At 42.8% G+C, this 12,980-nt stretch overlaps 1 protein-coding gene across 1 annotated transcript in view; it reads right to left on the reverse strand.

The window, feature by feature from the left end:
- Positions 1 to 12,980, reverse strand: part of MYO15A (myosin XVA) — a 1,716,372-nt gene that overhangs the window by 1,010,835 nt on the left and 692,557 nt on the right. The window contains exon 29 of the mRNA XM_086939741.1: positions 3 to 133. Coding sequence (XP_086795867.1) covers positions 3 to 133 — 131 coding nt within the window. The remainder of the gene's footprint in view (positions 1 to 2; positions 134 to 12,980) is intronic.

The following is a 12,980-nucleotide window of genomic DNA, read 5'->3' on the forward strand; positions in this document are numbered from 1 at the left end:
ACCTTGAAATTAGCTCGAACATATTTGTTCATGGGGTAGTTGTTCACGTCGAGGGGAAGTGTCAACTGGGCATTCGACTCAAGTTTCGGTACTTGGGCAGGAGTAACGCATTCCGTGTTCACATGCTTGTGAGCTGAAAAATATTTGAAACACCAGTGAGATCCGCCGAAAATAGAGGTTTGATTTGAGCTTAATTTCTAATAAACAAAGAAGAACTTGTCAAGGCCCCGCTATTTCATTGGTTTATTTTAGCGTGTAATGTTTCTTTCCAGACACTGAATATCATATCCATGAATTGTTTTCCGCACAATCTATGGAGCATTTAAATATTTTAATAATCTAGGCAATAAAACCATTTCATAGCGATGTGCTGAAATAGCAGAAGACCACACATTCAGGTTTGTCTTCCATTTTAGACCCTGAGCCTATATTCGCAAGACTTCCCAGACAAGCATTAAAAATGCAATAAGTCTCGCCTTTTATTAAGTTAAAGCCATTTACTTTGCTATACAATAACATTAGCAAAGCGAATGGCTTTAACTTAATCAAAGGCGAGACCTATTGCATTTTCAATGCTTGTTTTTTCATCTGTCAGGTTCACTGATCACTCTAACTTACTATATACCAAACATTTGCTTCGCAATTGAGGCCTTAACCTGTTACTTCCTACTGATGTGCTTAACGTAAATTTGCCATACTGCCATCTATTCCCAATATTCCCAATGCAGGTGTGCAGAATGATGTGGGCCTACCTGCTTCATGAAGGTGACAGGGATCCCTTTAATCCCAAAGTGGTTTGTGCAGGTTAATACAGTACATCCAGTTTCGTGTATGAGACAGGAAGCAGTTTAATTCCAGTGTGGGCTGTGTAGATTTGCTAATCATCCTGACAGAAATAATTTTATTACCCATGTAGGCTCTGAAGAATTCTATAGGCAATCCACTTTTGTGTATGTGATAGGATTCACTTTAACCCCAATGTGCATTATGCCATACAGTGACACAGTTTTGTGTAGGTGATAAGATTAACTTTAATCCCATGCAGCTGTGAAGAATGATGCTCGCCATCATTATTTGTGTGGCAGATAAGATTCACTTTAATCCTAATGAGGACTTGCAGAATAGTGTTGGCATCCAGTTTACCAACAGGCGGAAGGTACCACACTGACAGCTAGCAGCTCGAAAAATACAATGAAAAGTAGCATTATGTGGTTCTTCAAGAACTGATGCCAGATCACAGGTTTCAGGTGATGGTTCTCTTCTGAGCATCTCAGCGTGTCCAGTTCTCAATTCTGTTGTGTGATTGAAAGTTCCTAGTTTGTTAGTAGCAGTCACTTTAGTAATGCACCACATTACACGGTCTAATAGATGATAGGGTTTAAGGTATTGCCTGCCAGGCAGCTTTTACCTATTGGTTGGCAAAAGCCTTGCGGCCCATACCGAAAGGTTAGAGATTACTTAGAGGCAGTCAATTGCTCATAATTAGTTGGCTTTCTTCTCACTCTCATTTGCTTGCTCCTTAGGCAATGGTTTTCCTTCCTCCTCGTGTGTTTATTTCTCATGTGGAGGATAGCATATTTCTCATCCTTTTCAATTGATTACTTTTATTTTTCTACTGCTCTTATTAAAGCAGCTTCTATTTTCTTTTTCTTTCAGTACTCCATGACAGTGCACATGTTATCTACCTTGCTCCCTCTAGCGCCGCTTTTCCCCAAATCCTGCTTCCCCACCCAGTGGTGTTCCCTCATCCCTCTCCCCAAGCTGGTCTATTGCTTTACATAGCATGCCCTGGCTTTTTTTCCTTTATTTTTTAAAGGCTTCCCTGGGTGTGGCCTCACTTTCCTCTTTTGCTCTATCAACCCCCGCCCACTCCCTGTTGCTTCCACCCCACCCACATGCCCTACCTGATTCTTCATAGTTACATGAATATCTTGCAGTATATATTCATTTTTTAAACTCTACTTATTTTTGGAGGTCCAGGAAGCTTTCATTTGTTGTTACATTTTTTAATTTACCAATCCAATAGGTATTTGCCATCTTGCAATGGTAAATTAGAAATGGCACAGGGTCATTTAGGCGCACACATTCATCATCATGTATGTACATGCCTAGCAAATGATAGAAGGACAGTCAACGGACCTCCCCAGCCTCCTTGGTTTGTGTTTTAGCTGATGCTACACAGCATCGGATAAACAAACTGGTAAAGTCAACAGGTCAATAACGCAAGATCTATTGGATTTGCCAATGCTTATTTACCAGACTTTTCCTGCATACGCACAGTGTCTTAAGTGGAAATACAGATGTTCAGATTCTCGCTATGCAGGAAGCCTGTTTGCACGTACTCTCTCACTTCACCAGTGCTGAGGAGAGCTGGAACTCTTTCTCTCAAATGAGCGAACTTCATATACTTAGTACCTGTCCATTTACAGCACTGCATGTGCAGATCACCACTGTCTAGGGTTATGTCTGCTCTCTCCAAGGTCAGCTGAGCTTCTTCCGACAGTTAATATATGTTGCTGGGAACACAGATGTTCAGTTAAGCAAAAGACCCGACCGATCGTTAATGCTACATTTCTAATGCGGTAGATTGGAAGATTACATCTAAGATTGTCTGTAACTAATGTCACTTTCTTCCCACTGCAGGCAGGCACTCTAAAGAAGCGGTCCTCAGCAAGAGTGGCCCTCCAAGGCACAGGGCGGTGGCATGAATCCTTTACATATTCATGCAGATGTGTTCTCAGCGCTGGGCTGCTATGGAGACCTCAAACACGGTCACAAATAGAAACCATCACCCTGACCCTTAGAGCCAGACAGCTCTGCTGGGAAACGTTAAAGCCCAGACCCGGCATTTCTGACCTGCCTGAGTCACCGCCCAGCCCAGATGACAGGATTTTCATTCCTGAAACTGACAGATCATCCAGTGAGGGCACTGCTGCTGGGCCAACTGCACTGGTAGCTCCATCCAGGTTCATTAACGTTCATACGTTCATTCTCAGAAATTAGTGGATCAAATGTCACCCAACGTACAGAACCCGAACACTTTCATTAGTATAGCAACACGATTTGGTAATAGCTCGCTATCTCATTTAAAGGGGCTTTGTTGCACTATTTACTTGCCGAATAATATCAAAACACTGCCGCAGATATAAGTGAGCACAGGACCGTGGCCGCCCCGTGCATTGCATGGCGACAATGAAGAAATCAAGAAGCTAGGTGTTTCCACTGCAATGATTGAGTCCGAGTTTGTTCTTTTTGTCTACTAGACTGTGATGGCGGCCAATTACAGATGGTTTTGGGGCTACAAACACTGTGATTGGCTGAGGGATGACTGCCTTCAAGATGATTGCAGAACTGGTGACGTAATTTCGTGAGAGTCAGAGGGCCGAGTGGTGCAATTTTCAAAACAAGCATTTCGCAGCAAAAAGACAGAAGTGGATGCCTGTCAGTTCTCCCGGGGCAGGCATCCACTTCTGTCTTTTGCTGCGCTCAGCTGTTCTGCAGTTCCCCCGGGGCACATGCAGGCATCCACTTCTGTCAGGACAGCTGATCGCAGCTAAAAGACTGAAGTGGATGCCTGCTTGTGCCCCGGGGGAACTGACAGCAAAAATAAAAGCAAAGCGCACGCAGAGCGGCATTTTCGTTGCTATGGCAACCAAATGGCATGGGAATGTCCACAGTCCCTACAGACAGGTGCATGCTGTCTGCTATGGACAAATGGCAAGAGCAGCCATGTTTGTCCATGCAGACACGTGCACGAAAGCCCTCGGCAGAATCGATTCCAAAAGGTTCTCACAATAGCGAGAGCTGCGCATGCGCTGCTTTCGCCAGGCGAGACCTAAAAACCTGGGAGCAATTCAAAGAGAACAAAGATGTTGGTGTGCCATTTGGAACATCGCAGAACATGTGAGTTGGCTTGTTGCATGCAGACATCTGGTAGCTAAATCGACTATCTCAATATGGTACAACCTCTTTTGGGAACCCGAGAGCATGCTTGGCGCCTTGGCTGCCTTACTGAACTGGATAATACACCTGTTGTGATACCTCGGTACTCTCTAGAAAATAAATCAGGCTAATTTGCATTTTAAGCAGTCAGATGGGGGGTGATCGTATTTTCATCACTTTTTGGACCTCTTTTCAAACGTTTTCTCAACACTAGCTCAACATATGTGCCACACTCTTTTTCAGAGCTGTTAGAATAATCACCTCTTTGAAAATGTTAAAACTGGAAAGTAAACATCATTTAATCTCATCCTAAGAAGGTATTGCTTACAGGAATAAAATTACTTAAAAGCAGGAGCTCACACTTTCAATGCATACACATCAAAAGCTGCCCCATTGACATGATTTATTTATTTATTCAAATTTACCGCACCACTGCCACATCAGCCGACACCTACGGATTCTTCACTGGCTCCCTGTCGAGAAGAGAATCACCTTCAAGATTCTCACCCACGCTCACAAGGCCCTTCATAACACCGAAACCGCCAACCTGAACCACCGTCTCACCTTCCACACCCCCCAACGTTCATTCCGCTCGACCTAGCTCTACCTCGCCACTGTACCTTGCATCAAGAAAACCAGAGCAGGAGAACGCTCCTTCTTCCTCCTAGCTGCCAAGGCATGGAACTCCCACACTCTCCACCTCCGACAGACACCTTCATTCCCCACGTTCCAAAGAACCTTAGGACCTGGCTCTTTGATGGAACTCTGTGACCTTGCAGGGATCTGCATGCCGCTCCCGCCCCTTCTTCTCCCCTCCCTCAGCATCTTTAGACCCTTTCGGGTGAGCCTTTCGGGTGAGTCGCTTGCGCTTTAAAAACCCATGATTAATTTGATTATGTGGGTATTATAGAAAGTGTTGGCTTCCATATTAGAATAACATCGGAAAGAACATGCAAAACACACATATGAGGAGTGCTACATATATAATACGCACATTGTTTAAAAAGCCACATATATATATGTATATAACATTGACACAGGCCAAGTGCCGAAACACGCCTGTCAAGTTTTGTTTGTAGCGAATAAATACGTGTAAAGGCATTTCTCCATGAATGCGCAATTTTGTTCTGCAAAGGGAACTGGAGAAACACACACATATATATATATATATATATATATATATATATATATATATATATATATATATATATATATATATATATATATATATATATATATATATATATATATAAATATATATATATATATATATATATATGCGCTGGACACAGACACGGACCAAACTTCAGATGCTGGTTAGATTTTTATTCAGCTGTTGCTATATATATATATATATATATATATATATATATAACCTACTGGCGGTCGCCAGTAGGTATATATAGTTAGGACCTAGTTTCCATTGGAAATCCGCAACATTCTATTGGGAATAACTTTGGCACCGGTTGATGAATCTTTGTGAATTTCTCAAAGAAGATGGCCCGCTCCGCTCTGCTCCTTCCCTGAAAGTTTTGGGGGGATTCGTGCAGTGGGGGCTGAGAAAAAAGGGGGGTTCCAAAACGTGTTTTCTCCACATTATTTTCCATAGGACGAGTAGACACGGCTACAGCCCGAACGGCTGAACGGAATTACTAGAAATTTGCCAAAATGGTAGGGTCTGATTCGCATATCGCCCTTTTGTTTAAATGCTGTAAATCCCTCCAGTAGTTGTTGAGAAAATCGAATTTGAAAAAATTTATATATCTACAAGCGCGCACCGTGCGAGCACTGTGCAAGCACCCCGCGTTTTTTTGAAAAAAAATAAAAAAGGGTCAGGGTGCTTCTACCCTTTTACTCTACCCTGCCCCCTCTGCAAACGCGCCAAGGGGCTGCCTTGCAGAGACGTGTAAAGAGGCCACGCCCCTTTTTACACCTCTCTGCAAGGCAGCCCCCTGGCGCATACTGGAGGTTCCTGACCCCCTAGGCCTGCTCAGGGGGTCCCCAAGGCAAAAAGAAATATTTTTTTTTTCAAAAATCGCGGGGTAAGCCTTGGGGGACCTTGTGGGACATCCTGAGCAGGCCTAGGGGGTCAGGGTGCTTCTACCCTGCCCCCTTTTTGAGTTCTAAAACTTTCCGAGCAGGAGATGCATGCTCATTGGCTTTCAACACTTCAAACCAGGAAGTGTTGGCAGCCATTTTGTGCTCGGTAGACGGAGGCACAAGAAAGCAGAAAAACAAACGTGCAGAACACAAAAAGGGGGCAGGGTAGAAACACCCTGCCCCCTAGGCCTGCCCAGGTGGTCCCACAAGGACCCCAAAGGCCCAAAATTTTTTTTGTTAAAATTCTGTTTTTTTATTTTTTCAAATTACCCCCGGGGGGACAAAATCACGGGGGCACAGTGATAAAGAAGTGTGGGGGGGGGACTCCAATCCCCCCTACACTGCCCCAGGGACCGCCGCCCCCCAGGGAAAAGCAACGCAGCCCCCTGGCGCATAATGGAGGCTCATGGTGGGCTAGTTGGCCCCCAGGGACCCCCAGTATGCACGGGAACTTAATCCTCTAATTTAGAACACTCTACAGGGCATGTTTGCACAGTTTAAGTTGGGGAATTAATTCCTGTTCAATCCAGAGGTCCCCTAGAGGGAACTAGTCCAACAGGTATCTCCAGTAAGCATCATGGAGCTGCGCTGCAGAGTGTTGTAAAAAAGGGGCGTGCCCTCTGAACAACTGCCTGCAAAAATGTAGTAAATCAGTATAAAAAAAATAACAATTAATACATTTAAAAATTGTCATTTAAAAAACCTTCGAAATTCAATGTAAAAACCATAGGTTTCAGGCCTGATATAGGTAGGAATTAGCATTTAAAAAACCATTGAAATTCACTGAAAAAACCATAGGTTTCAGGCCTTATATAGTTAGGAATTATCATTTAAAAAACCTTGCAAATTCACTGGAAAAACCATAGCTTTCATGCCTTATATAGTATTTCAAAAACCTTGCAAATTCACTGAAAAAACCATAGGTTTCAGGCCTTATATAGTTAGGTATTAGCATTTAAAAAACCATTGAAATTGCTCCTATATAGTTAGTTGTACTAACTATATTTCGCGCACTCGCAATCCACTGCTGATGATGTCACATATTACATCATTCATGACATGGTCAGTGACATCACTGATGACATCTCAAATGACATCACTGATGACATCACTGATTACATCATCCACGTGACAATCACATACACCTTTTCATACACTAGTAAAATCTTTCATCACACTTTGTAAAATACAGAGTATCATATTTGAATCCATTGACACAGCAATACAAGTATCTAAAAACCCACTCAGTGATTCCTAGATGTATACACACATCTAATCACTTACCTGTAGATTCATTCATACATGCTGTCAATGAACAATAGAACACTATCAAAAATACTTATACACCTATATCGACATTACACACCAGCACACAACCTATTCACATATGAAGTTATCCTACTCACTTATGCAAACAATGGATCATACTTACATACTTACTTAGCTACACACTTATACAAACACAACTTCATCTATTCATTTAGATAGTAAGTCATACTTAGTCCATACTAATATAATAAAGAGAGAGCCCAAACCTTTGAGGCAGGTAATCTCAGAAACCACAGCACCAGTCACAACACCCAATACAGAGTAGGAAAGGGCAGTTGCAGCAGAAGGACATAGGCTATGCAGACGCCCACCATCTACATTTAAAAGGTAAAAGAACAGTGCCAGCAAAGTAGTCCCTTGTGGGCGTGTCTGCGTTGTGCTGTGGGCGTGTGCTGGGGGCGTGACAAACGCAGGGGGCGTGTGGTACGTTCCGCCCTTCATGGCATGTCTCATATCGTGTGCTAATCCTACCCTGCCCAAACCTACCCCTGAACCCTAAAAATACCACTGTACCCCAAACCTACCCCTGAACCCTAAAAAACCCCTGTACCCCAAATCCAAACCTAGCCCTGAACCCTTAAAATACCCCTGTACCCTAAAACCCAAACCTACCCCTGAACCCTAAAAATACCCATGTATCCCAGAGCCCAAGCCTAGCCCTGAACCCCAAAACCGAAACCTACCACTGAACCCTAAAATACCCCTGTAACCCAAAACCCAAACCTAGCCCTGAACCCTAAAAATACCCCTGCACCCCAAAACCCAAACCTAGCCCTGTACCCTTAAAATACCCCTGTACCCCAAAACCCAAACCTACCCCTGAACCCTAAAAATACTCCTATACCCTAAAACCCAAAACTAGCCCTAAACCCTAAAAATACCCCTGTACCCCAAAACCCATACCTATCCCTAAACCTTAAAACTACCCCTGTACCCCATAACCCAAAACTATATCTGAACCCTTAAAATACCCAAACACCCCAAAACATATACCTCAGTACCCCAAAACATATACCCCAATACCCATACTTACCTTATCCAAACATTTAAAAAAACATGCTTTTACCATTCATCCATTTACAACGAATTTCGTTGTAAATGTATGCGTGGTAAAAGCATATAAAATGTAATGCCATGCGTTATAATGGCATTGCAGAGTCATGGTACTTTCGTAATGAAAGTATGCGAGTGATGGTATGTGGAAAGAAAGTTGCGGAATAATGGGTGTTTACCCTTCCCGGTAAGTATATTGGTGGCACGGCGGCCCACATCTCCAGCAACATACTCATATTTTTTCACCATCCATTTGAAAAATGCACAGGTCTCTCTCATTGATGGCCAGCACCGACATACACTTTTAGACACACCTCCCGCCACAAGTTCTAGAATAGCGAACTTTAGAGCTGGGGAGCTACGTTCGAATCTCGGCATCAGCTCAACATCCTGTGGTTCCAGGCAAATCGCTTTGTCTCCCCATGCCTACCACAAATGAATGTGTTCTTCTGTAATGTAAATTGTGCTCATGCCATGTTGTCGAGTTTGCGCTATATAATATTGCAAGGAAAAATAAAGTAGGGAAACTCGAGTTCACACACTACTGAACGCGCGCTCTTAAGTGCATCTGCAGTGCACTGTGAATCTGAGCTTTTCACAGGCCTGTTACAGATAAGAAATGCTATCAAAACAAAATCCTACAAAACAATATACTACTGGCCGGCAGCAATTCATACCCGGACAACGTCGGGACGGGTTGCTAGTGTATTATAAAATCATTATTACAAGTATACAGTTATCCATACAGTCACTCACACAATCATTGAGTCTTGTGTGTACTTATTTATATACAACAACTGACACATACACTGCCTTTTATTTTTCTAGTTTGTTGGACATGTACCATTGAGAAATATATTTGCTCATCACCACATCCATAAAGATATTCACTCACCCAAACAACTGTTAGAACATGTAGTTTTAACTTCATATATCTACAGAATCAACTATTCACACATCTTTTGGCATTCACACACCCCCTACCGAACCACACACACATTCACTCTCCCATACAAATACTCAGTTAACTAATCAATAACTAATATAGACTTTTACATAGCTAGAAACCAACTGGAGAACCATTTTACACAACAAGTGACAAAGTGATAGAGATATTCACACAGTTTAGTCACTATCCACTATATTTAGTGAGACACTATAAATTGTTAAAGTAAACAGTCAATTACACTGCTACTAAATCCTCCATCCAAATATTTATTTTTATATATCCACTCATTCTTCAATGCAAATTGCTATATATATAATGTATATTTAAATAACGAAGCAAACCACATTCACTGGATGATGTCATCAGTGATGTCATCAGTGATGTCATTTGAGATGTCATCAGTGATGTCACTGACCATGTCATGAATGATGTAATATGTGACAAAAATATGTGATAGGAACAAAAATAAGCATAGGAGCCCCACGGTGGTGCCATAGAAGATTTAAGAAAAACAATTTTTAAAAACAATGTGCTGTCAAACTTATTTTATGTCCTGTTAAGTGTTAGTGCGAATGACGGTCACCTGATGAAGGCAGATTGCTGAAACGCGCGTAGTCAAATCCAACCGCTTTGCCTACTACAATAGAATATTGACCGGTCCAATGTGACATGTTGTAATATCTGTTTGTCTTTTTTATATATATATGTTATTTGTTGATAAACTTGAATTTATTTGTATGATTCATTGAAAAAGAAAATGAAAAATGAAAAGATTTATGGGGAAAAAAATGCTTAAACAAAATATTTATATGAAATAAAATGTTGTTTATATCAAAACAAAGTTTGTTGCCAAATTTATAGTAGAAAATTTAAGGTCGCTTTTCTATTGTGTTTTAACCATTTTCTAAGAGAGCTGGTATTTATTAATTGAGTGTTTGATATAATTGTGTAGTTTTCCAATAGTGACGTTTCCCTACGTATAGCAAACTTAATACTGTAGGGGTCCCCTGTTTTCCAAATAATATGTGACATCATCAGCAGTGGATTGCGGGTGCGCGAAATATAGTTAGTACAACTAACTATATAGGAGCAATTTCAATGGTTTTGTATGAGTGAAATGTCCAGCTAACTATAACACCCCTAAAAATTATAGTTTTTTGAGTGAATTTCAAAGGTTTTTTAGATGCTAATTCCTAACTATATAAGGCCTTTTACCTATGGTTTTTTCAGTGAATATATATCTATACTACTATTATAAAGAGAGAACACAAACCTTTTGGCAAGGTAAACTCGGGTATCACAGCGCCAATCCACACACCCAATACATTGTTGTAATCCTCAGGGTGTGCAGATGGACATAGGCTATAGAAAATTTAAAAAAAACGTAAATTTAAAAATATAACAAAAGTAGTGCCCTGAAAGTAGCGCTGGCCGCGACGCTGACGGCCACGACGTAGCGCTGGCCGCAACATATGTGATGACGAGGAGGAGCGGCGGTGAAGTGAGGAGCTCGGGGAGGAGCGGCGGCTTAGGTAAGGCTCTGGGACACGGGCCGGGAGGGAACCGGTGCGGGAGGTTGGCCCGGAACAACTGCGGTAAGGCTCATGGTCTGGGGGCAGCATTTCAGGCTTGCGAGGAGGAGCGGCGGTGAAGTGAGGACCTCGGGGAGGAGCGGCGGCTCAGGTAAGGCTCTGGGACATGGGACGGGAGGGAGCCGGTGCGGGAGGTAGGGCCGGAACAACTGTGGGAAGGCTCAGGGTCTGGGGGCAGCTTTTCAGGCTTGCGTGCACTCCCGCCCCGCCCCCCGCCACGACATTGTCCGGGACACAGACAATGTTGTGGCGGGCGGGGGATGGGGCGGGAGTGCACGCAAGCCTGAAATGCTGCCCCCAGCCCTCTTCTGCCCCACGCAACGCTGGGGCGGGCTGCTAGTATATATATACTGGTACAGTTACTCATTTATTGGAGGAAATACATATGGCCCACTCAGTTCATGACAACGTGCTTTCACTGTAGATAGGAGACATATATAATTTTGACATTTTATATAAAATTGTTTCTACCTGTATTTTAAAACACATTGAGTGATTATACCATTTTAATTTCAATGCATTACTGCGGGAGATTTTACAGATGTCATAGTATGTTGTGTATGTCTATGTAACAAGTTGTAAGCACTAGCCCTTTAAATTGAGGGTTAAACTGTCTTAGCTTTGTCATGTGATCAAGGCCGTGAACTGGCTGAAACGTGTCATGGCGGACTAAACTGGTGGCAATAAACATCTTGTACATATGCTGGGTCTACGCCCTTTTTTTAAGACTTTGGCATGTTAAAGCGAAGCTGTTGGATATTTTGCCGGATCGACTTCATCCTGCTCGTGGACCCCCTCCCTACAAGCTGGCTCCGAAAATAGCAAGTCAAGTCTTTCTAGAGCTCTTCATCAGCGACGTCATGAGCTTGTGAGGCTACCCTGGAGGGGACCCTGGGGGTACTACAGCAATTTTCCAGAATCGGAAACACAGAGCCCCCTGCAAAGCAATGGATATCAAACCAAGGAAGGTGAAAGATCGCATGGAGAGGCTCCCCGGCTCAAGGGTATTGCCCGGAGGAGCGGACATCGGGAAGAGGAGCCACCAGCCGTCTACTCACTGTACCAGGTACGAATTAAAGCTATACAAGCAGGTGGGAGGTGTGCTAACTTGGAACCCCTAATTGTATTAACCAGCTGAGGAGTAACCGAGGGACTGTTATATTACAATATAGCCACGAAGTATGCCAACACGTTAAGTAACTGCGAATCTGCAGCAGAGGAAATGTTCTCTGATTCTCCATTGCAATTGCAAGGTGCAACAAATGGTACGAACGAAGACACTAATAGCAAAGTAAAGGGATTGAAAGACAATTACCGCAAATTAGAGAAATACATGCACCAGGAACAATGCAAATGGTGGGAAGCACGATAACTTCAGAGGTACCTGGATGTAGGGAGAATCCCTAGGGGCCTGAGAGTAAGGCTAGCCCCCAGTTATGAAGCCCCTAACCCCCTCATGATGGTTAAGTTGGTCGAATGCAATCTTGAATCATCCCGGAAACTAGTACAGATACTAGTTAAATATGCGAGGATAGATGGGGCGGATTTGCAAGCTGAAATAGAAGACCTGGAAAATGAGATCAAGAAGCAAGACGATCCACAAACAAGACAAAAACTACATGGGGAAATGACAGGTCGATTACACAAGGAATAGGAGAAATTAAAGATAAGGAAAGCATACAAATTCAAACATGATAGAGATGATTATGCCAATGGCAAATCTTCACATTTGCACGCAGATATGATTCTTTAAGAACAGCAACCGCCAACAGACGTATGCAGGCATCTGATGATACAACTAAAAGCCAGCAACAAATTGACTCTACTTCAACATCAGAAGCAAGCTCTGCGTTAGGTAGTGAATCTGAAACAGAAACAACAAGAAGGAGACTAAATGAGAGCACTTTAAGATTCACGTTGGGGGAAGAATTGGATATTTTAAAAAGAAGCAGGAGGGAAACCCTACGATCCTGGCCTGCCGAAACAGGAACACCAGGAGGAGAAGGGGGCGATGG

Source organism: Lissotriton vulgaris, chromosome 10, assembly GCF_964263255.1.
Source record: "Lissotriton vulgaris chromosome 10, aLisVul1.2, whole genome shotgun sequence".
NCBI lineage: Eukaryota > Metazoa > Chordata > Amphibia > Caudata > Salamandridae > Lissotriton > Lissotriton vulgaris.